At 42.6% G+C, this 26,282-nt stretch overlaps 1 protein-coding gene across 3 annotated transcripts in view; it reads right to left on the bottom strand.

Moving 5' to 3' along the window:
* The window catches only part of GPD2 (glycerol-3-phosphate dehydrogenase 2), a 1,236,906-nt gene that overhangs the window by 855,068 nt on the left and 355,556 nt on the right, over window positions 1–26,282 (bottom strand). For all 3 annotated transcript variants that reach the window (XM_078681716.1, XM_078681715.1, XM_078681717.1), the window contains exon 3: window positions 22,699–22,870. In XM_078681716.1, coding sequence (XP_078537842.1) covers window positions 22,699–22,870 — 172 coding nt within the window. The remainder of the gene's footprint in view (window positions 1–22,698; window positions 22,871–26,282) is intronic.

Below are 26,282 nucleotides of genomic sequence, written 5' to 3' on the forward strand. Positions count from 1 at the left end.
GTCGGGGCCGAAGCACCCGACGGCGTCTGGGCCGGAGCCGCCGACCCGCTAGGGCTCCTAGACGGGTCCGCTAGGCCCGGAGGCGCCGCGGAGCCCGTCGGAGGAGAGAGTTTCCTCATGGCCATGAGGAAGCGCTCGACCTCCTCCGGCGACGCGTTGAGCCCAGGGACCGTAGGGTATGGGGCTGGACGCGGCGCCCGCGACTCCGACGGAGCCGCGTGGGCGGTGTCACCCGAACCCCCGGCCGCATCGCGCGAGCGTCGGGGGGAGTCCGAGGAGCGATGACGCCGCTTGGACTTCTTGTGCCTCTTACCTGACGACGACTTCTACCCGGAGGAGTGCGGCCTACTCTCGGAGCTGTGGTGGCTCCGGGCCCGCGACCTGTCCCTCGACCTCCCATGGGATCGGGACCTCTCACGGCGCGGGGCCGACTGCCGGAGTTCGAGGCGCCTACAGGACCGCTCCCGCCTGGCTTTCGAAGAGAGGGCCCGGCAGTCGGAGCAGGCCTTGTCGTCGTGGTCGACGCCCAAACACGACAAACAGACGCGGTGAGGATCCGTGACCGACATCAGCCGGTCGCAATCGTCACAAGGTTTGAAGTCGGGCATCCCTATCGGCACCTTTTCGGAGTCGAGAGACTTCGAAATAGTAATCAAAAAGGATCAAAAAAGTTTAGTCAAAATTGACTAGGGTTACTGCTTTTTCCAGATCTGCGCTTGCTGGCGCGGAAAAAAGAAGAACTGACGTCAGCACGCGGAGGCGGCGTCTAAGTACTCCGACGACGTCATCACGGCGCCCACGACGCCGACGACGGATGCGGAGCCGCAGACGACGCCTACCGACGCGCAAGGGTACTGCTACGCAAAAATTTCCGGATCCAGTCTGACGCCTGGGGATATTCTAAGGTAAGGAATCTAATACTAACGTGTCTCTTTCAGATAGCCAGGATAGCTTGATTCCAGTGGCACAGTGAGCCCAGGACCCACGTCTGGGCATACCTGGCGCACTTAGGGCGAGAAAGCAAAAGACACACAATTGTGCAACATTCCGTCAATCATCTTGTGTGTTTTGCTGTTTACCCTATGTGCGAAGGGTATGCCCAGGCATGGGTGCCGTGCTCACTACGCCATTGGAGTCAAGCTATCCTGGCTGAAGACGGCTGATAGCCAGAAACCGGTCCTAGGATGCTTGATTCCATGAGGCACAGGGTCAAGACTGATTTGCATTTGGCCATGTCTGAACTGGAGTGGCTTGGTGAGCAAAATAACGATGGATTAAACCCAGATCTGTGACTGGGGGTGGGGGTGGATGTTTTGCCATTGTGCAACATTCCGTCCATCATCTTGTGTGTTTTGCTGTTTACCCCATGTAGGAAGGGTATGCCCAGACGTGGGTCCCGTGCTCACTATGCCACTGGAGTGATGCTATCCTGACTGAAGACAGCTGATAGCCAGAAACCGGTCCTAGGATGCTTGATTCTGGTCCAGGGAAGACATGGCTTGGCAGTTCGGGCTGGACTGTTCCCATGAGGCACAGGGTCAAGACTGATTTGCACATGGCCATGAATGAACTGGGGTTGCTTGGTGAGCAAAATAACGTTGGATTAAACCCAGATCTGTGACTGGGGGTGAATGTTTTGCCATTGTGCAATATTCCGTCTATCATCTTGTGTGTTTTGCTATTCACCCTATGTGGGAAGGGTATGCCCAGACGTGGGTCCCGTGCTCACTACGCCGCTGGAGTCAAGCTATCCTGGCTGAAGACGGCTGATAGCCAGAAACCGTTGTGCAACATTCCATCCATCATCTTCTGTGTGTTTTGCTTCTTAACGATCAAGCTTGCTCTGGGCACTGTCCTTTCCGGCATTCACATTATTCTATACACAGTGAACCCGTATAATAGTTCAACAGGTTTTAACTTCCCTTTAATACGCAGAATTCAGCAAGCTCCCAAATATGAAGTCTTCCTTAGTACAGTCCTTTTGGTAGTGCATAGAGAATGCGAAGAATAAAAGCACGAGGACAAATAGGAGGCTAGAAAAAAAAATGTCTTATGTGCATATAGGTTTCAATGTTCTACTTTACTTGTAAGCTGTTGGCCCCTGGCTTGCATGGAAAGAAAGGTAAGATACATCAGTTCAGGCAGTGATAGGCCGAGTGTATAGATTGAAAGTGCGTGCAAGTAAAAGAAAGTGGACAGTGAGAATCACAAATGGCTTATTTACATACCAAAGGTTTAAATAGGCATTCTCAAGTGACGGACAATTTCATCCCACGCTCAAAATAACGAACACGGTTTAGCTAAAAAAAAAAAAATATGGAGAAATAAGGTTCCTTTAAACAACACCAACCGAGCCGGAGTAGAACACAGAAGGCTTTAGTGCAATCAAAAAGCTTTCACGAAAACAAAATAAGTAAAAATTAGAAAACTCATTAAGCAAGTGGCCAACAGTGGAATGGTATAACTAGAGAGAAAACATAAGCAGGAATACAATGCAACTTGGACCAGAAATTAGACAACATATACATAGATGGCAAAAAAAATCAAATTTCATGAGGACGAGCAATGTTACTCCCCTCAGCAACTTGCTGTTCAAGTGGCAACATATTTGGCTAACGAGGAACAAGGGTGGCTGAACGTAAATGGAAAAGCGTACAGTGCTGAGGGTGCATAGGGAGGTGTGCCACAATATTACTACAATTTGATTCCTGTGTCCTGCTACTGCGGTGGATGACAGGGCACACAGGGTACTGTGGCTAAGGAGGCCATGAAGGCTATGAATCCCCGGTTCTGGGACCCTGACGCCATCAAGGAGTCAAGAAAACAGCAGATATAGCTGCGTTCGAAAGAAAGGAGAGCAGGCCAGTGCTGGCAGAAACCAGGGGCACCTATGGACCTCAACTGCCAGTGTAGACAGGGACCGGGGTGGCAACCAGGCTGGAGTCACAGGAGAGCATCTCGGCATTAAAATGCTAAACAAAACTTCTCTTTTTAATTTGTAAGTGTTTTCTTTAAAGCAGAACGTAATCTGTCAGCTTCTTCAAAGCCTTCATTTATTGAGCCGACTTGCAGTCATGGCGTGGGTAATGTGTTGAGGGCATCGGTTCGGTTACACGCTGTCACTTGATGTTGTGAGTGACAGCCAGATCTGTCAAAATAACTCTTCCTCACGGTTTGATACATTGGCGCATTTCTAGCTGTTTTGGGTGAGACCGATTATTTTATATTTAACCAAACATCCTGGTGAAAGAATCGTCTGAAAAGCACAATTTAGGTTATTTACAAAACCTATGAAAGTTTAGTAGGACCCTCAGCAGTTCAGTTACAACGTTGTTTTAAAAAACATTTAAGTTGAAAGGGTGGAAAAAGTGAACTGCACATTACTGATCCCCAGTAAAGCTCTTTCTGGTTGACACTCTAACCATAGATTCCTCACCTGCTAGACTGGAGCTGGATTTTCAAAGCAAATGCCTTAGTACGCTGGTAGGTGGTGACGTCGAACTCTGCAAATGCCCTGGGTCTCCCCAGAAGTGACAGTGGAGAGCCACTTATAGACGACACTATGGCACTCTGTCAGTCTTGTCTCTGCATCTTCTGCGCTCTCAAATGCAGCTCGAACATCACAAACTGGAGGTGACAGTATGCTGAAACTCACTTGGGACCTTATTAGCGGATACAGGAGTCCACCCCACAGAATGGGGAGGAAGAAGGGTGATGAGAAATCCGTGGTTAGATAGAGTGTCCACCAGAAACGGCATTATCCAAAGTAAGCAACCTGTTCTTCCCAGGGACACTTCTAACTACAGATTCTTAACATTCAGAATAGATACTTAAATAGTCCTTCCCAAAAGGAAGATCTGAGTACTGGACTCCTAGGCCTACAGAATGGAAAGGGCAAAGTGGCCCTCTCGGCAGACTTCACTGTGGAGGCAATATTGCTTGATTAGTGTATGTTACGATGACATGTGGCAGCTTTCTAGGTTAGGATCACCCCACCCCAGTGCCATTAAGGCAGCTTTGGCTCAGGTGGAATGTACATGTAGACGCTTGAGTGATTCCTTCTTGGTGAAGAGCATAGCATATACAGCACAAAAGAGACTTGAGGGTATTTAGAGTCAACTAGGTCATATTAGGTTTTTATTGACTTCTCCTAGTTGTGGGTCATCAAAACATTTTTGAGAGGTCATGCTTCATCATTTTACGACCTCTCACACCGGGGCAGGAGCAATGCCACTCCGGTGGACTCAACCAATGGAAGCTAATCTAACCCTGAGAGTTCTTATAATCTGTGCGGAGGACAATACACTGGGTCCTGTATTTTTTCTGGGCAAGAGTAAACATAAAATATACTTAGAGGTATAATCAAAGTATTCTTTATTCAGCGAGTACCTCTGGTATGTTTAAATACACTCAAAACAAGGAGGTCATGGGGCGAAATACAATGAATCCCCTGACCCCCCTATGTTTTACCAACATGCTTCAACCTCTACATGCGTCTAAAAGGTCTGGGGTCTTCTATAGGGTAAATGACTAGAAGACAATAACGTACATTCAGACCATACAAGTAGGTGATAACTACTTGCATGGTCTGAATCTACACCATGTCACCAACCTTCTAACTCAAACAAAATCAGGCTCACCTCTAGACCCATGTCCCCCTTATATACTCCATCTGGCCACTGAAGTTATAAGTACTTCTCCGACTCCTCTTCCTAATGAGATTATAAGATCCAGAGTCTTTCCTCAAAGATGGAAGAAGGCCTGCATAAGACCCATCTTGAAAAAAGACTCACAGGATACCAAGCATTATCGTCCTATATCCTCACTCCATCTGCCATCTAAACTATTGGAGAAAGCAATGAATCAGGAGCTAATGGAGTTTGTGGAACTTAACAACATCCTGGACTCCAAAAAGCATGGCTTCAGATCACGTCACTCTACCGAATCTGCACTTATAATGGCAATGGAGGAAATCCGTAGGACCATGAACGAAGGTGGCAGAGCTGTCCTAATACTTATTGATTTAACCGCAGCTTTTGACACCGTTAACCATGGGGTCCTACTGGAAAGGATCAAAGCTGTGGGTATTAGAGATATTGCCCTAACCTTACTCAGGTCCTTCTTGGACACCAGAGTACAACAAATCTACTGGGATGGAATTCAATCGGGAGAGTTTTTTCTCCCGTGTGGATTGGCATTATCCCCACATTGTTTAATCTGTATGTGACCCCATTGGAAAAACGGATAAAAGATCAAGGCCTGCAACTGGTGTCATACGCAGACGACACTCAGTTAGTGGTGTCACTTACTCAGAGTGTTGAAGTCACAGCTGAGCGCTTCCGAAACTGCCACATAAGTGTTAAGAGCTGGATGAATAACAATTTTTTAAAGCTCAACACAGAGAAAACTGGGTGATAAAATTTGGCCAAAAACCTTCTATTTGGAATCATTTATGGTGTCCCCCAGAAGCTGGCATCTGTCCCGTTCCGGGACAAAAAGTTAAGAACTTAGGGTTTGTGATTGACAAAGATCTAACACTCACCTCACAAGTCAATCAGGTCACCTCGGCCTACTTCTTCAAGATTAAGGTCCTTCGAAAAATACTGCCATTTATACCTTTGAATTATGGAAGACAGTGGTTGGAGCCTTGGTTTTATCACGTATTGACTATTGCAATGCAATGTATGTAGGAATTGGAGAAAGACAGCTCTCCAAACTCCAGTCATTGTAGAATGCTGCTGTAAGAGTGCTGTTGGATCTGCCGAAACATCACCCGACGTCAAATGGCATAAGGCTACTGCATTGGCTTCCTGTCCGACGAAGGGTGCAGTTTAAGGCCTCATGCTTAGTATACAAAGTTGTAAATGGAGGAGGTGCAGAGGATATGAAATCTCTTTTTCCTCGCTATGTACCATCTAGCACACTAAGATCTGGTAGTCTGGGCCAGATCTGCCTACCAAGGATAAAGAGAGCCCGATGGGGTGGCAAGGCATTTTCATTTCAGGCGGCAAAGCTATGGAATTCTTTTCCCACCGAGTTACACCTGGAAACGAATAAGATCCTGTTTAGAAAGGCCTTAAAAACCTGGCTATTTACTAAATCCTAGACTGGAAACGTTCATCCTAATTCTCACACAGCGCCAAGACGCCTCGGCAATAGTGCGCTTAATAAATATTTCAGTCAGTTAGTCATTGACTTATAGTAATTTACTCCGAAGACCACAGACCTTTTAGGCTCATGTAGGCTCATGCGTTCACAACACAGGAGCACGTGGGGAAGTGTTAGTTCCACTTGGCCTCTTAATGGGACATCCATTGCGGAGCAGTAAAAGCAAAGTCCTGACAATTAGGAACAGGACCAGTGGTAGACCTCCAAAAATGCTTTCCAGCACGGAGTGTAAATGTAAATTGATACTTGTATAGCGCACTACTCACCCGCAAGGGTCAAAGGCGCTTGTACGAATACCGCTGTGGAACCCATCCTGGCTTTCCCTGTGAGGTGTCCACTCCTGGGCACCCCCAAGGTGGAGGCCAGGCATCCTTAGCGTTGTGGGGGCAGTTGTGGAGATTAAGCAAGCTATTGCCCAGAGTTGCAGAGTGTGACTCCATGATTGGAATAGGCACCGAGGCGAGAATTATCAGGTCCGTGGAATTTTGAGCCCAAGACCCGCCGAGTCAGGGAATTGAACCCTGGTCCCGGGCTAGACCTCTGCATTAGGGTCTGCCGCCCTAACCATTGAGCCACACTTCTCCACTCCACACTTCTGTATAAATGATAGAATAACTCTGAAGACTGTAAGGTACTAACCAAGCCAGTGCCTATTTTCATTTTCATAAAAAATGGTGCTACTTCCGCGGTACTAGACATGCAGTGCACCAGCTCCCTAAAATGTAATGGGAAATTAGTGCAAAGTAGTGGACTGTATCTCAGAGGAAAACTTTGCAACTTGATAATCAAAACGTCTCCTTTGCAGATGTTAAGGCCACATCATTCTAGAACAGTAAGGCTTTCAGTCTGCTCAGAGCTTCAAAAAGCAACCTTCAAAGCTTTATCTAAGGCCAAAGCATTGCCTCCCTAACTGTGCAGGAAGGTGGAAACAATACTTTTGTGCAACAAGTCACAACTACAGAAACCGGCTCCAGGTAGGAGTTTTCAGTCTTCATTTCGCAGCAACTTTGATAGTTCAACATCAAATAACTCCGATTCGAGAGAAATCTGAAAGCCGTATGTAAAACAACAGCTGGGAACCCTTCAAAGAGCAGGACAAATTTGTCATTGACGCATTACAAGCGCCATGAAGTGAAACTTCTCTGCACACCAAGGAATGTCCTAAAGTATTCTCACAGTCTGAGTTGCTAAAAAGACCTCATTTTCGCCATTTCGACAGCGATATCTAAAAGGTAAATTCCATGACTCGTGCACATATCTTTTGCTAGCGCTTCTTATCTGCGCACTAGATGGTATTGCAAGCAGTATTGAAAGTGTAATGTTGATACCGCAGGGAAATAAACCAGTGGATTATCCAATCCTCAGGAATTATTTCTGCAACAGGAAATGGCACTTTTTCTAGCTCCTCTATGTGTAACATGGTGTATGTTGCATCCTTCCTTGCCATGATTGTCTGTTGCTTTGTGAGATTGTAAGATAAAAGCAAGCTTGTGGCATTAAGGTGTCGCCATGGTACAAGACCTGAACGAACTGTCTGCAGAATCCAGCTTAGTAACATAATTGATCTAAACTAAACTGTGACTGCCAATGTTGTAAAGAGGACATGTCATTCTGTATGAGGACTATCGCAGATGACGATGTTACCAAGAGAGTATATCCTGGAGGAAAAATTAATTATACCATTAATTACTACTGCAAAAGACCTTTCTTAATTTGCCCTGTCAAACTTGCGCAGCCTCTCAGCAGCCTCCTTCTGGGAAACTTTCCACACCTCATTGTATATTGCATACAAGAAGCACTTTTGACATGGTTTGTGGACCCAGTAAAAAGCCTTATAGCCCAATGTCATCAGAAAGAAGGGACAGGTGGTGCTTCACCTGGGACGGTGTTGAGGTTTTTGGCCAATCAAGACAACGTCCCAACACTGTAAGTAGTTACCACCCAGAGTGATGTGTTTGAACGTAACATAGGTCGGGCCTGCTGATCTTAAACCCTTCAGTGTCACCTAGGAAACATGCATTAGTTTGATGAAGAAAGCGGTGTTAAAACCAAGTTCACTATTGGTATTGCAGAGCATTCTGGGAGATAGCGTTAATTTAGAAGCAAGAAAAAGACAGTCACAAAACCAATTCACAGGATGAGGAAAAGTAATGTAATTGTAACCCACAGGTATAGCCATAGAGGAACAAAGTACGTCTTCTTCAAACAAAAACAGAAAACACACTATCTACTTCGAAGAGATGGCACTGGAGGTGGTAGTGGCTTAGATGAGAAATTAAAGTAGACAAAGTAGCCGGAGGCTGTTCGCTCTATTTTTGGCAGCTCTGTATTTTGTGTGGAACTTGGAGTAGATCCGAATTGTGGTTTGTTGAAGTAAACACCATCAGTGTCAGGGTTCCGAATAGAAATCTGTATTTCTTAGCAAATTGTTTATGTAGTTGTTGTAGATGTAGCAGGTAGAAGAGATACTTCATTGTTTGCAATCCTCAGCCGGGGAGCAGAAGCTTAATCGCTGATCAAAACTTCCAATGGGACTTCCTGGACAGTAGTGAGAGGATCCCACATGGCCTACTGTGTATAACTGGCCACATGATGTGTTTTGATGAGATCTATGGACACAAATCTCTTGTTTTTGCAAACAGAAATGGGGAGTAAAAGTATAGTTCTGGTACCTTCAACAGCACTGACGGGTACACAGGGATGTGGAATTCCTATAGCCCAATGCCCAGTACATATTGTTTGGGGTCAATGGCAACAAGTTTTCATGTGTATTTTGTCCGTGGGACAAGCAGGCCCAACCCCCTGCAGCACAAACCCTTTGTCTGCTAGTTTGCAGTACCACATTATGGATCAGGGAAGGGGACATATGTTAATGCTGTTCTAATTTGTATTTATGGTTCATTAATTAAAAGCCTTTGTTATTAAGATGAGCGCTCTAAGCAAATGTTGTAAGCTCCGACTGCACTACTGACAGTGGTTCCAGCATAAAAAAATGTGTACACACATTTTCAAAGTTTAGCAATATGACGGTCTGTATAGTGCTCCGAGAATGCGCTCTGATTTGATGCAAATATTTGCAGAAGCTTGAAAGCAAGATTGATGATTCTTTGCTTTTAAAATAAAATGTTCACAAAAAAATGAAAGCAGGAAAAAAATCATTTTGCTAAACTACTGTAAAATTTCAGGTACCATTTCTTTGCAGCATCATTTAGTAACATGTGTTGATACATGCTAGTATTTCCCCAAAATATTCATAATGGAAAATCAGTGTAACCAGTTTCAATAAGAATATGGAAACAAAAATAAACAAGCATTGGCAAACCTAGTGGGCTGAAATTGATGGTCATCTTTTCAGTTTTGTCAATGTGTGACTTGTTTTGACATGGTTTTTGTAAAACCTATTTGGTGTGGGAGCTGCTGGGCCCTCACCATTATAACAAACATTTGCAAACACAAAAATATTTTTTTGGTCTCAACAGGCACACACAGCAACAGTAGTTACTGGCACTGAACAAAACTACTTTGTGTGCCGAAATACTCCTTGTGAAAGAGCAGAATGCGGTCACTCACAGTGAAGCTAGTATATATATATATATATATATATATATATATATATATATATATATATATATATATATATATACATACAATTTTAATAAACACAAAAGGTCCCAGTCAAAGCCAGACCAAATTAGGGGTCCAATTATTAAAGAAAGTCTTCAAAGTACGGCACCCATGGTATATGTCCTTGCATTAAGTGCAGCTATATGGCTTTTGTACATTCTCAAGCATTTACAGAAGTAAGACAAGAAATAGTAATCCTAGAAAATATTTGTGAATTGCATTTTAGCATGAGCAAATATGCATGTGTAGATTTGCTCATGCGAAAATAGGAGTGTTTGCAAGTTCACTTTCCCTCCGACCACTTTTTTCCCAACTCTGGAAGAAGGTTTACGTTTGCCATTGTCAGAAGTACATTTCCAACATTTCACCGTATTGGAAAAGATTAGAGAAGAGTTATGGAAAACCCTTAAAACATGCAAGTTAGTAGGGTTGCACAGACTCAAAATTGAACCCTGGAACTATTGCTTACTACTTACTTCAGACCCAGTATGTGGATCTGTGGAAACATATCAACATAAGGGGATTGCAAGTATTCAAACACTACTATGATATGAGCCCTGGCATAATCAGAGAGACGATATCAGAGCTCTTATATAATGAGATTGCTGCCATAGTTTGTCACTGCACTACATGGCACCAAAGGGGATTTTGATTAAAGACAAGTAGATTTATGAAGCAACCTGCCCCATGGACAATTACATATTTTAATATATTCCACACCCCCAGGTACAGGAGCTCTGTAAAATCGCCCAAATTCTTTTTTGTCCCCAATTTTCTCTCTGACCAGTTCACCAATCGTGGGGATCCAGCCAGAGGCTGCGGGTGCTTCCTTCACTACTTCAGTGGCGGTACGGTTTATGTGGATGTTACTTTGTGCGTCCCGGAAACTGTTCAGTTCCTGTAAAAAGCCAATCGTTCATTTATATCAAATGGTGTTTCGGTTGCCACTGTGCTGGGACTATTGAGGTCAGGTACCCACATCTTAACCCCAAACAGGGTCTCATAGGGAGTCCGTTAGCCGAGGGATTTCATAGGCAGATTTTTTTAAGCGCTTTGGCCCCATATAGGTGATGGACCCCACTGCAGCCTCAGCCTAATACCCTAGCTGTTAAAGACTGCTTTAAGTCTCGGTTCTTCCTTTCCACTACGGCATTTTCCCTCTGGAAGGAGTACCACACGGTCACACCCTATGTTCCCGTGGTGTCCTTGTAAGCCGTAGAGGCGCATGCCGCCCCTGGTCTGAATGGAATGCCAACTGCTTCTGTCCAGATGAAGACTTGGAGGTCATTGATAACAGTTCGGGCATCAGCCGATGGCTGTGGCCAAACCCATAGGAATCGAGAGCAGGAATCCACTGCAACCAAGATTTTATTGTAATCTCTATCTGATTCCAAGGGGCCGCAGTGATCCAGATAAATACAAGCCAGAGGCCGGTCTAAAATTAAAAGAGGTGTCCGTGGCAGCCGTGCTATGGTGGAACCTTTCATCTGCTGGCAGGTGTCACATTTAAGGACAAAGTCTCTAGTCTGTTTGTAAAGACCTGGCCACCAATATCATTGCTGCTAAAGTGAAATTGTAGCTGCCATCCTTGCATGTGCAGATACTAAACCCTCATGTGCTGATATGATCAAACCTAACTGCAATCTGAATTTGGTATTACTCAGTCCACCACTCCGGGAATATGAGCAAATGGTATGTTTTGTGCACTTAAGTGTTAGGAGTACTTCGCTGGAAAGCCTTTCGACAGATGTGTGTCTTCAAGTGCAGTTTTGACAGCCATCAATAACGTTACCCTACCTGATTACTATTTTTATGACCTATTTTCTGATGATTCTACCACTCAACTCAAGTTACCACTGTTATTTTTATGCCTTCCAACTGTCCCACACCAATGTTGTGTTGTGTGGCTGGGCCGCAGGTACCGATGGGTGTACCTGCGGACATATTTTTATCCGATATGGAGACTTGGCCCCATTATTTCTTAGTTGTTGCTAATGCAATTGCAGAGGGGTCTGTCATTCCTGATTCTTGGAAGGTGAAATAATTTTACCTATTCACAAAAAAGGTGACACATCCCAAAAGAGTAACCATAGGCATATAAGCCTAACAACAGCCTCCAAAAGGTTTTCTGCTGATGTGTGTTGACAAAAATCCAGGATTGGATTATGGAGAAATACACTCTTAGTCCTTTTCAAGCAGACTTCCGTAAGAAGGTCTCAAACATTGATCAGGCCTTTTGGTTCTTGTTGATTTATTGGAGGACTGTGGTGATCGGCAAGGGCAACAGTTACGTTGCCTTTGTCGATCTTCACTCTGCTTTTGACTTCATACCCCGGTCTGGCCTCAGGAAAGCCCTTTCCGATCTAGGAATGCCACCACACATTTTATCATTATTAATTTGGTTACATGACGACAATTATGCATGCATTAGCGCATTAGATGGGGGGGTGGGGGGGGGGAGGACAGGGACAATGACTGATAGGATAAAAGTTTCCAAAGTCGTCTGTCAGGGCTGCGTGTTGGCCCACACTTTTTTTATTATTTATTAATGATATTGTTAATGTTTTGTCCCAGCCTGACGCAGATGCTCCCTTTGTGGTGCAAATCAAAACTACCGTTCTCCTCCTTGCGGTTGACACTTTATTGATCTCCAAGAGGGCTTCAGAAACTCTTAACTCATTTCAATGAGTTTTGTATTGCCCGTGGTCTGGAGATCAACTCTTCTAAAACCAAAGTGATGGTGTTTAATCTGCTTAAATCATTTAAGGGGAATATTGTTTTGTGGGTAGGGGTCCCCCTGTGAGAGGGTCGACTCCTTTACTCATCTTGGAGTGACATTCCCCAAGAGTATGACTTAGTCTTCGGATGTCAGTAAGGCAGCTAAAAAACTCAAGAAGACCTTTGGTGTGTTACTTAAGGAATATTAAACTTCATACACCAAACCTATCACACCTGCTCTTAAAATCTATGAGGCTAAAGCACTGGGCTCTGCTTTGTATGGGGCATAACTGTGGGGTGTCTCTAACCATGAAGAATTAACTAAAACCGAAAAGAATTTTCTTAGGAATCTTGCCTCTCTTCCCCCTAGTATCCCATTGTATCCACTTCTCCTGGATCTGGGTCTACAAGGGTTGTCGGGCAAGATTCTGCTGCATCCATTATTGTATTGGCAACGTTTATCGACTACCCCTGAACTTGTTTATTATGTCGAAGGCCTTAAGGATGTTATGAAGGCTGACTGCTTTAATAGGGTCCAATGGCTTTCGCGCATTGAGGAGGCCCCTTACTCACTTGGTGTCTGAGTTGTGGGAGCCTCCAGAATGTGTAAATTTCCCAACCTAGGATCTTTTAAAAAAGCATAATTGAGACGATCTAACAACCACTGAATCCCGAACAGGCATATGCTCTAAGCTCATCAATGATTTTATTGACTTTAAGTCCACAACTATGTTTCAGCTCTTTTAGGAGCAAGTGGATGTTGCACTAGATAGGAAGCTGTACTTTCAGTTTGTGGGCACTCTGCCATTGAGAGAGTTTACTTCAAACTGGGCTGCTGGGGGAGATTCTGTGGGCCCGTTTTGTAGTTTCTTATAGGAGAATGTTCCATATTTCTTCTTTGTGTTCAGCTTATGCTTCAACCCACAGTACCTGGTTAGCTCCCATCTGTAGGCTACTAGGTGTGCACAATCATTTTGCCACACTTTGTATTCTTAGGGCTTATTGTCACTATCTCTGTTGCCAAATTTTTGGAAGCTATGTGGATGATTAGAAGGAAGTCCCTTTTTTCCCCTGCAGTCGCCTGACATGGTTTGTACCATTTATTAGGTACTGTTTTGTTGTATGACCTATGTGCACTTCTTTCTGCAAAATCATTGTTTCAATATTGTCTTGTATGGTTTTAAACTGAGTACTTGTCTGCAACAATGTTTTTATATTTTTATTTATTATTGCTTGTTTCAATTTGTTTGTACTTTTATGGCCCTGGCAGCCAAAATAAAGTTATTTGACTGACTGACAGACTGCCATCATGGTGTCTCTACTCTGGTACTTGAACAAATCGCAGCAACAGCAGCAGTTTGTAATGCTGCTTTTGTAACTTCATCAGCCATGGAATTCCCTGCAACGTGCATCTCTACACGCTGATGACTGAAGGTGCGACTCACATGGATCTGTGGTAAGCATTCTTTCAACTAAGCTACCTGGCCCCTTAAAGTTTTGTGCTTGATGGTGTACCCTTTTGAATCTCTAAATCCATTTTGTCTCAAAAAGTGTAGATACTCGTAAGTCTGGACACAATAATACGAATCACATACAATCAGTGTGGGGAATTCGGGCTTCGTATTCTCCGTGCCAGAATTGGAGCCCTCAGTTCCACCAGTTGTACCGTGCAATACCCAAGTGACTGCGTTTTAGTCTTTTCAGGGTGGAATTCCCCATACTGCATGTGCCCCTTTATAGCAGTGCACGCTGCAGAACGTTGGTGCTTTGGCCATAGCGCAGGCTGGGCAGAGCCATCAGTATAAATGATGTAATTATACGGATCGAGAGGCATTACTTCATTAGGCAGAGGATATTCATGTTCATATTGCAGGAATGCCTGTGTTTGTAGTGTAGGGTCAAATTTGTAATTTACATCTGTTGCAGTGAGGGAGTTGGCACACTGTATCCATCTTGGATGTAATCCTTTTGATTAGGGATGCTGGCTTTCGTGATAGCCTCTATAGCTGGCACTGAAATCATGACAATTATTTGTTTTCCTTGAGCCAATGCTCTCTCTCTCACCACAGCAGTTTATACTGCTGTCAAAATCTTTTCTGTCCGTGCAAAACCCATCTCTGCATTGCTGAATAAATGCAATTTATATGCAATTGGTATAGTGTAACTCTCATTGAATGTAACATAGGTATACCCTGATGGCTCCACAATTATTTCGATCACCAGGTTTGTGATGTTTAGTGTTTTAAAGCTAACATGTCTGCTTGTACGTAAAATCTGTGTTCCGTTGTTTAATGTGTACATGAAAACTCTGGAGGTATTAAGTCGTAGAATGGTTTACACCTTTCTGCAAAATCTGGAATGTATGTATGTATGTATGTATGTTCAGCCAAAATTTAGGAATGCAAATATGGATTGAAGTTTCTTCAGTGAGTTTGGTGATTTTAAGAGCGCAGAAGTGTGTTGCAAGACTTTTGCCTTCACCTGACGGTTCGTATACCAGAAACAGGGCATTGAGGTGGGCGATTTTGAATTTTAAAAAAATTACATTTGTAGCCCATATGAACAAATCCCAAGGCCATGCGATCTACTCATCAAGTATATAGACAGGTCATCATCTGTCAAATAAATGTCATCGACATAGGACAATGCCTGGTCATCAGATTCTTGTACAAGTTCTGTAACTGGAGCTGATAACAACCCAGGGCTATTCTTATACCCCTGAGGCAAACAACAGAACTGCTGTTGAGAACCCAACATGGAAAATGCGGTCAAATACCTACTACCAGGCGCTATATTTTGACAGAAAAATCCATTCGAGATGTCCAATGTTGTTTTCTATTTTTTGAGCACTATATTATTAATTAGCCGGGTCTGGTGGCTAATGCCTCCACTGTAGGGGCCTGTATTCAATCTCATGGTAACAGGTTGAAATTTGGGTGGGTCCACTCAGCCTTTCATACTTCCATGTTCGATAAAATCAGTACCATTGAGTTGGGTAACAATAAATTATTCAGCGCTAAGATACCCTTGGGTGAACGTGCGCGTTACAAATACACAGTATTAGTGCTGCGTTGTGCACATTTTAAACTGCAAATGTTTGTGTAGCTGTGTTTAAATGTCTGTAAGCAAATTCTAGACTATATGAATGTTCTGGTTTCATAACTGGAAACAAGGGATTAGTCATGGGAGGGGTGCAACTTTCTATTATACCTTGGTATTCAAGCTATGTGAGAATCTCTCTAACTTGTTTTTTTACACTTTTTGATGGGGCATTGTCTTTGAGGTTGTGGGGTCGACCTCAATAGTATTTCATGATAAGGGGACCAGTCATCCCACCCCACATGGTGGCGGAATAAGGCAGGAGCTAGTGCGCACGCTCACTCTTTGGTGTATGAATATTTAACTGATGAGGTCTAAGAAAGCAGGTAAATTACAGTTTCGCTGTTTGGGCAATCCATCACTAATTCAGGTGGCCAATCCTTTTTGTCCAAAAGAAAGATGTAGCTGAATGACAAGTTCTCCCAAAAGAGAACATTAATATTTCTAGGTATGTCCCTCTCCAATAGGAGTTGAATTTCGTACAAGCAATGTGGGATGCTTACCCTAGTACCCACTGCTTCAACCTGGATATATTCATTCAACTGTACTCCCACCAGACAATAAATCAGGTTCCGGCGAACTATTGTGACTTCTGTCACACTGTCTAGCATGGACAGAACACACACCTCACTTAGGAGCTGTGGCCTCAATAGCCACGACATGCTTGACTTTCAGTCCAGCTACCTTCTTTTTGAATTGAGGTGTTGACTGTTTGGGTTTATCTTCCTTTTTTATTATGTAGTCACAGGAGCGTTGTTAGGCCTTCTTCGGTTTGATGTACTCCTCTAATCTGAGCTCGGACCGCCGCAGATCATTTCTCAGATGGCTCCTTAAAGGAACAAGATGAAAGTGTATCAGTATCCTGATACCCGTCAGGCGTTTTAGTAATATCACATTTATGTAATTCTATAGGTAGGACAGAAAAAGTGCTGACGTGCGTTTCGGTGAGACACCATGGATGAGGTGACACCTTCCTTTGGGCGAAATCAGACAAACCGCCAGAATAAAAGCAAGGATGGATGGGGAGGAGATCTAATGAAACACTAAGAATAAAAAGGCTCCAATGAATATGATGTATTCCTCTAGATGTAAGTAACATGGCCAATCACAATGTGTATGCCACTAAAGAGTGACCGTAGCCAATTAGTACAGAATCAAGAGTACAGTGAAGAAAATACAGATGAAGGAATAGCGGAGAATAGATCCATAGAACCCATTAGTACAGAAAGAGATAGAATTGTTCAGTGGGATAGATTGTCTCACCCATGGTTCGTGCTGTAGAGTAACATGGTGACTAAACCATATAAAAGTTCAAACCTAATCTGTGAACCCAGAAGTGGGGATCCGAAACAGTCGACCACACAAACAGATATCCAGAAATGCACTGGATGTGGTACATGACCGCGTCCACAGTGGCAATCACAAAAACACAGAAGTAAAAATTAAAGGGTAAATACACAGGAGTGTTCCATCGAACTTCTGCCCCCGAAAAGTAAAGTTATTAATCTGGGGAATTTACCTGTGGTGAGACCTTTTCCAAGGTCTAAGAACTTGTAAGATGTCTTGAAGTGGACAATCAGTGGAACTTGTTCTCATGTAAGATAACTCCACTGTAAAGGTGCAATGACGAAGGTAGGTGTTAAAGGTATACCAGAAGAGAGCAATAAGTATGGATGCAGATGTAATCCCTGTGAAGAGGCAGAAAGTCTGTAATGGGGTCAAAGAAAATTGAGTCGCCCGCAGGAATACAGGAAAAGGGTCAATAAACTGCAGAATGTAGACATAGGAAAGACCAAGGTCGTGGTATTGTAGGGACGTCACACCAATACGAATAAACCTGCTGCCCAAAGTAGTCCCCAAACAGATAAGATAGCGGCATCTATATAAACCAGAATAGGCAATCTGGCACCCAAAAGTTAAAGCTAGCTGCTGGAAGCAGCTATCTATAGCCAGCTTTCAAGCAGTGTTTAAAACTCCAGACATGGATGATACACTAAACATTTTTGCAGATTGGGATAAGTTTTCAGGGTCCTTTGCCGAGGCTCTTGATACTATCAACCCATACAAAATCTATATGTCTAAATCAACTAGAACTAACGCCACTCGGTATGCGGCAGGGTTAAAAACTGTCAAATCAAACAGAGCTTTGAAAGATACCCTTCACAGGCACCAATACAAAGAAGCATAAGGGGCCAACCACGCAAAAATCAAATCAGCTAGAAGACTTTACACCATTGGTAGAATTGATCTGGCTGGAAATTCTGAAAAAGAGGTGTTTAAAGTCATAAAGGAACACACCAACACCCCTTGCCTGCAGCTCAGTTAGCATAGCCCCTCAAACACTCTGTGACTCCGTGGCTTCATATTTCGAAATAAAAATAGATAATATCTCTAGTAAGTTTCACAATGACTCATTGGTGTCAACATATATAGATCTGGACAATGAGCCAGGAAGCAGCTTTCATGTTATACTAGCAAGATTTGAATCTATTACGCATTCTCAAGTACTAGATCTTCTCACTAAAACTAAATCTTGATCTCCAGCAGATCTCTGCCCCCCTCATATCACAGCCTTGCTATCTAGTTCTCTTGCTCCAGCGGTCACTGCTCTATGCAATCTGTCCTTGCATTCAGCAACACTGCCGAAAGATTGGAAACCTGCTTTTGTTAGTCCAATATTGAAAAAGCCTTTGGCTAATCCCATGGACGTGTCGAACTACTGTCCTATTCCCCTGTTGCCCTCGATTACCAAGCTGCTATCTCATGTCAATAGACAACTTTCCTCATACTTAGAAGCACATCATCTGCTTGATTCCTCATCATCGGGTTTTCGCCCTGCTGATCGTACAGAAACCACTCTTGTAGCTGTAGTTAATTCACTCAGAGTCTCTCGGATGCAGGCATACCAATGATGCTGGGCCTGCTCAATCTGTCAGCTGCATTTGATACAGTGTCTCATCCCATTCTGATCCGACGTATGCTTGAGATGGGAATACACGGTACTGCACTGAACTGGCTAAGATACTTCCTCAGGAAGGGACTCAAAAATCCATGCTTGGTACTTTCCAATCTAAGACTTTGTCCTTAGGAAGAAGAGTGCCTCCGGGCTCAGCTGTGAGCCCCACACTTTTTAATATCTATGTCTCCCCTCTGGCTCAGCTGGTCAAGCCTTTCGGTTTTGAAATGCTCTCATATGCTGATGACACACAATTGATCACTGCTCTTGGACCTGAGGTAGAGAAGGTCAAAACCCGCTTCGCCAAATGTATGAGAAACATTGCCACAGGTATGTTTCTAAACTGTCCTAAGTTGAATGGGGAGAAGACTGAGATTGTTCTGTTTGGAAAAGCACAGTCCCTATGGACATCGGACTGGTGGCCCACGGAACTTGGCCCTGTGCCCCTTCCAAAAAATACAGGAAGAAATCTAGGCATTCTGATAGATAAACTGTCAATGAAAGAGCAAGTCACAGCCACTTGTGACTCGTGTTTTGGGAGTAATGAACCTCCTTAACAAAATATTCCATTGGCTTCCGGTGTCCTCCCGGAAGACCCTAGTCCAGGCACTTATAATTAGTCGCCTGTACTATGGCAATGCGCTACTCGTAGAATCCAACAAATCTCTAAACTCCAGGTAGTGCAAAACACGGCTGCGTGGTTCGTGAATAAACAGCCACCAGGCACTCAGTCTGTCCGCCTCCTTAGGTCCCTACACTGGCTGCCTCTAAAGAAAAGAGCAATCTTTAAACTACTCTGTTTGACCTTCAAAGCGAGATCAGGCAGGGGACCACGATATCTGCAGGATAGACTAGTCTCCTACTGCCCTCAAAGATCCAGCAATCAGCTTCTGCTTCAAAGACAACGTATTAGAACTTTAAGAAACAGTGGTTGTTCTTTTTCACATCTTACCCCACTCCATTGGAACCAGCTCCCCTTTCACATTAGGGATTGCACAGAGTTTTCAAGCTTCAAAAAACATCTGAAGACCAGGCACTTTTAACGTCACAGAGCTTTTTGTCCTGCTATCCAAGCACAAAGATGCCCTTCGGAGGACAAGTTGTACGCTATACTAAATGCCAATTCATAACATAACAAATCACAAACATAAGAATAAATTGATCCTGTCGCTCTCCCAGACAAGATTTTCTTGCATCAAGTTTCCTATATGGGACCCTCGTCCCAACTATTCAAATTGAAACTGACTGACTCTTGCTGGTCCTGTAGAGAAGCCCAAGCCGACTCGGAGCACGTTTCTTTCATGCAAATGGATCTCCTCATACTGGGACGTTATCAATAAAATACTAAAGGCTATTTTTAATGTAAATTTCTAGATTGCCATATGCTACCAACTTTCCGATGGACCTGACCAACAAAGACTTGGCTCTTCTAGTTCTTTTACTCACTGTGTCAATTAAAGTCATTTTATTGGAATGGAAGGCACTAAATTACTGGTGGGCATGGGTTTTTCATCTTAGAGTACACATGAACGTTAATCAAGCTCTACAGGGAAGCCTGATGCTGCTCGTTCAATATGGTATACAATTGATGATTTAATGGCCAACAGCTGATGCCCTCCTAGCCCATTATGTAGCCTTCACAGACATAAGCTGTCACAATCATTCCTCTCCAGTTGTTTGATGACCACAGGGTGGTCCCTCTTCTCCCAGCTCTTCCTAGCTCTACCCTCTTCTCTTCTTCACCTTCATTATCTGTAATGTAGGCACCACTATAACCCCGTCTAGCATTTGTAATTGTTAGGGTGCTAAAGCATTGGCTTGAGAGATATATTTATCTAGATGTATCATTGCCCTTTCTGTTTTTCCTCATCAAACCCTGCTTACTGACATGTTTGGAAATCAACTCTGGTCGCCCATAACCCTTTTGCACAGGGTTACAGACTGATATAATGTTTGTTTCTGATGTTCTAAGCATATTTGGTAGCCTCCATGTATATCTAGATTACACATCTACTGTTTCGTTCTCTTTATGAAAATAATAAAATATTTATAACAAAACGAAAATGCCAAGCATGTTCTAGAGAACAGATTGGTATAACAGACCAATGTTTCAAGATTACATGGAGGATACATGTGTCTATAAGAAAAAAGATCTTCTGTTTTGGCATTGTGAAAATTGTATGCAGCAGCTCCCCTTAATTCATCTCATAATGGGACATACTGTACACATTGAGTCCACGAGGGTTACATCCTAGCTCTTACACTGTTTATTGTTTAGACTGTTAGAAATTATTTCACTAATGTGCCTTCAGTAAATACAAACAATTTCCTTGAATGGTATATGAAACAAATGTACTCGCCTCTTAAACATTTGTGTTTCTGAAAAGTACTGCGGCCAAACACACAAACAACTCTTAACATAAGTGTGAAATATAAGTAGTCACATATAAACTGAAGATTTATCGTGTAATTAACATTATTAAAATGTATCAAGTCAAATGTTTGATAAGTAGTCTGACTTCGCAAGACCAAAATGTGGATTAAGAAAGTGGAAGGAAATCACCTTGGCTGCACTACAATTACACTACATGTTAAGGGTATGTGGTTTATATAGACAAAGTTCAGCTAGGAGCTCCTTAAAGTGCCCAGTAGTATGGTTTCATAAATCTCACTACACTGATATTTCCAGTTAACTAGTTATCAGTGTCTTTCATGTCTTCCTAAGTCCCCTATTAATCCTGCAACTTATTGTACATCTGGGGCACGCTCTAGCATTTAAACCAATACTTTATGGCCTCTTTGTGGTCGAATACTAAAGCCTTGGCTGAAGTCTACGGGTTCCAACTAAACAATATTTTGATCATCAGTCAGACTATCCCATCTTCCCTGGCACACACACTAAGTATACTGTTTGGTACTGGATTTGCAAACTTCTGACCTGACCCTACTCACCTTAAAAACATATAAGGACATACACTAATGGATCTGTCATACAGCAGATGAGCACTACCTTATTAGCCATTAAGCAGACAATCTGTTTTTGTGGTAAGAGAGAAATATTTTGAGGTGGCCAGATATTTTCACTTTCTGTAACAAGTGTGCGGTATCGGTCTTGATCCCACTTCATACACACTGCAAGTTGTTAAACAGATCCCAATACTACATGTATATGTCAGATACTTCACTGGAAAATTAGGTTTATAATAGCTTTCAATGCCCCTAAAAAAGTAATGCAAGGAGATTATGGCTATTTTCAATTCTTCAAGAATGACGGAAATCAAATGCCCTATGCCTAGTGCCAACAAAGACAAATAAAGGTCTATTTTGTGTGGTTAACTATTGTATTATACTTGTCTCTATTGTAGAACACATTAGTTTTGACTTTTTACTGGTAGGTATGTAGTTCAGTTAACTTTCTGGCTAACCCTTCAGTTACAACCATGCAATTTTTTATTTCAGAGTATAATAAAATAAGGTATTATCAAAATGAATTGATAAAATATGTATATCTCAAAGCACTGGGTCTAACTTTTAGATTGTCTGGTTTGAACAGCATTGTATGCGTGTATGTTTTCTGTTTTCAGCAAACAGATTGCAAATATGATGGAGAAGATCTCTTGAAATGCATTTTAGACACATGTACTTTATACAAAAATGTATGTTATTGAAAAGTTGACCCTTTTTAGAGATGTGTGCTTATAGTTTGTGCAATAAAATGCACATTTTTGTATTTGCAACCTACCAAAACTCCTTACATAAGCAACTGTAGCGGTTAATCAAATGGTACGTAATGTGGAGCTAGTTGTTTGTAGAGGACCTAGCACTGCTCCAATTTTTTCCCAGAATTCCTTTAATCTTGGACAATCTCGCCATATGTGCAACATGTTTCCTTCAGAGTCAATAGTCCTCCATCATTTTTCAGTTTGCTACACTTTCTTTCTACAGATCAGGTTAGCGAGTGACCAGATTCCTCCCAGTGAGGAAAACTGCACTGGGAACTGGAAAGTGTGTGTGTATACATGTTAGCATGACACTATGTGAAGTACGCAGCACATTAAAATACACACAAATGATATTCGGCAATTTTCCCAATACAGTCCCAATTCTGTCCTTCATAACGTTAGGCATATTACCTCTTGTGACAGCATCTAAGGCACAGCCACATCCTGTTGCTCCACCACCTATCACAAGCACATCAAATTCTTTTGTATTTTCCAGTGTCATAAGCTGAGCTTCTCTCGATGGAAGTTCATTATCATTAACTTGTCTTACAGGCTCGGCTGCTTCAACGTAGGTAATATTGACCTAGAAGAAGAAGCAGAAGCATTAATTATTGGTCTTGAACTATTCTTTTTTAATACAGACAGTTAAATATTGTGGAACTGGAATGCAGCAAACCATCAGCAGGATGTTTTGATCACTTATATCCATCTTCTTAATTCTGAAAGGATGAATGCTGGCAAAACCAGAAGAAGCCCTGTGGTCCTGAGTGCAACATGAACCTGGCCCCAGCATCAGGAATTCCACACACAGAAGTACATACCCCATGGGTGCCAGTGCAGTAGGCATGTAGGCATAATGATCCCCATGACGGACAGTGGCTGAAAAGGGACTAACAGGAGTAATCAGTGTGTCAGCACTCATACCACGTTAATCATGATTTGCGTCAGTTTCCCTTTCACACATGTCACCTTAGCAGAGGAAACTTTCATGGAAGGAACCACCAGGGGTGTGGTATTCCCACACACTTAGCAATTATACATTTGACCATAAAAACTGTTTTCCATCCGGATCAGGAATTACACGGCCAATGCAATGGGGTCACGTTTCAAATCATTTTGGAAGATTAGACAATCTTTGCCGGTAAGATTTAGAGGAGGGCTTTACATCCCATAAGTATGAACATTTATCAGCTGCTACTGGTCAAAAATAATTGCAGTCATGAAAGTATTTTTAAAACAATACATCTGTGAAGCTAAATACACAGTTTAAGACACCCACATGCCATATGCAAAATAACATGCCCCTGATTGTAGACTTTTTTTTTAATCAGTTGCATACTCACACCTATTTGTATTTACACACCACCTGTTCTCACACTCTAGCAGTTTAGTAGCAATGGTAATATGAGTTAGCAATATGTAATTAGTGTCTTGTGATCTTTGCACAATTCTGGGTGGTATTTCCACACCGTTAAATAGAAAGACCACTGGATGTATTACACAGATGATGCACCATTACTATGCCATTCAGAGTTTCAAACTTCGGTGTATGGAATAATGCGCTAATTGCATGAATCCTCACCCATTCCTAGCTGTGCAACTCGAAATTACACTATGTGCCAGCATGCCTTACCTGGAGTAAATCATGCTAGAAAATCTTGAATGTACAGAAAATAAAGTTCAACCACCCTGGAAGTTATTTTTTAAACTTTCAAGATGACTGCCACATTGAGATTAGTCTCAATGTGACAGCTATCTTGGAAGAATAGAAAATTACATTTAGCTATCTTGGAAGTATAGAAATGAAAGTTCAGCTCCATGAATGTTATTTTCTGTTCTTCTAAAATGGCTATAACAATGAGTCTACATGCAGCGTAACGGTCATCTTTGAGTATATGAAATAACAAACCAAGGTGGATGCCCATCGCTATTTGCTCTGCCAATAACGACAGGAGAAGTTAAAGCCAATTCCGACAGTCTGCAAACAAGTATTGGAAAGCAATACAATGGCTTGAGAGAGCAATGGAGGGGGTTGTGGATGCACATATCGCCATACCTGGAAAATGACTGTGGTTACGATATATCTAAATATCACAAAGTCAAAAAGGTCAAAAAATATGGGAAAAAATATATGGTCCTCTCTTGCCATCATAGGTTGCTGGGAACTTTTACAAACCAGTCATGGGCTTCAACACAGTGAAGGAATGGAGCAGTTTTATGGTGGAATGGAGATGGAACCTTCACAAATACGCTGGTCCTATACAGGAGTTAGGAGCACAGACGTTTCTACAGGAACCAGCAAATCTCAAAATGATTAAAGAAGGCAAAACTTACTTCAATAAGAAGAAGGTGACTCAAAGGAGCTAATCCTCAGGTGGACTTGCGTGTGGAACCATAGCGGGTTGCAAATGCATAGTCACACTCATACACCTAATCCTACTAATACCCTTACCCAGTCTTAACTTCAGCACAACTCAACTACTACAAAACATAACACTATGGAAGATAAATAATAAGATGCTTTGCAAGGATTGTATAATATATGTTTGATAGACTGATTATGTAGTGGGTTATTGATCTCTTTTTCGTTTCTCATCCTCGCTTTTAAAAATGACACTAAGGGCCAATAGTAAGGGATATGGCTTAGGGGCTCACCGCTGAAGCAATATTTCACTTCATGATGCACAATAAGCTTAATATGAGTATTTTTTTATGCATTTATTTTTAATTTTGTATGCAGAAATGCTGTAAATAACAAACAAGACAAGGACTTTAAGTTATACTTCTGGTCGTACATTGTCCAAAGAATATCCAATTTATGTTCAGAAAGGGACACCAAATTTACTACCATGTTTCACATGGGATTCGGTCAGAGTTTCTATAAAAATGTATGAATAGCAGCTGAAGATCAAAATTATTTAGGTTCAAGATCACAAATCTCTGGTGGGCTTGGAGCTCGCCGTTCAACCGGTATTCTACTTTCTGTGGTAGCCAATTGCTGTTTGGTATTTTTCATGACTATACAGTTAAGTCATGGGCCAAACAGGGGTTGGTCATCATTGACCAATTGTTTTATAGCAGTGTGCTGTGGTGATTCCAAGACATCAAAAATGTTTTTTCTCTGGCTAAAGAAGACTTTAAAATATTTACAGTTGCATAATTGTTTCTTACAAAATCTAGACAACAAATGTATTGATAAAAATGTATTATTCCTTCACCTGTAGGAATTCAACTTTACGCCCAAGATCCCAGTATTTTATAACACCTTCTTGGAGCAGAGCAGGCTAAGGATGACCTAGAACAAGCGTCTCTGAAGTGGACAACTACATTCGGTCAAGATATGAATACAGATGATATTAGAAGATCTTTATCACTATGATCATTCATACCTGTAAACCTTAAATTACAACAATTTAAGATATTGCATTGTACCCCCCGAAACTTTATAAGTGGAACTACAGTGAGGACTTAAGATGCTGTAGATGTAGCTTAAAAACACATGCAGTTCGTCTGCATTTTCCAAGTAGCCACTGCTTAAAATAATTTTGTAATAAAATTGCTGCTGCAATTTCAAAGCTATTGAATCCAGATATTATTTTGATGATAAAAATGATCATACTTTGAAATCGATAACATAGTAACCGCACAAAAGGCTTCGGAGCGGATGGAGAAGTAAGCGTGAGCCTGTAGCTCTGCACCAACCCCACTAATTCTCCTGCTTTAGGGGCTGCTTTGGTCCCCTAACTTTATCCTTGTAGAGCGGAAGTGTGTCGGGAGCTGCTCCTGCCCGTGCTGGGGAGGGCGACACTTCCTACGCAGCTCGGGACCCGTGAAGACCTCCGAGCTCTGATTCGGCCGACACTCAAGATGGCGGAGGCGGTGATGGCACATCCCGAGATAGATGGTGGCGTCTGCCCTGGAGGACTGTCCGGTTGACCGGAAGGTGTGGTGAGGACGCTACTGGGTGCCGATAACTGTGCGGGGCCTCTGCTGGC

This window comes from Lissotriton helveticus, chromosome 3_1, assembly GCF_964261635.1.
Source record: "Lissotriton helveticus chromosome 3_1, aLisHel1.1, whole genome shotgun sequence".
NCBI classification, from domain to species: domain Eukaryota; kingdom Metazoa; phylum Chordata; class Amphibia; order Caudata; family Salamandridae; genus Lissotriton; species Lissotriton helveticus.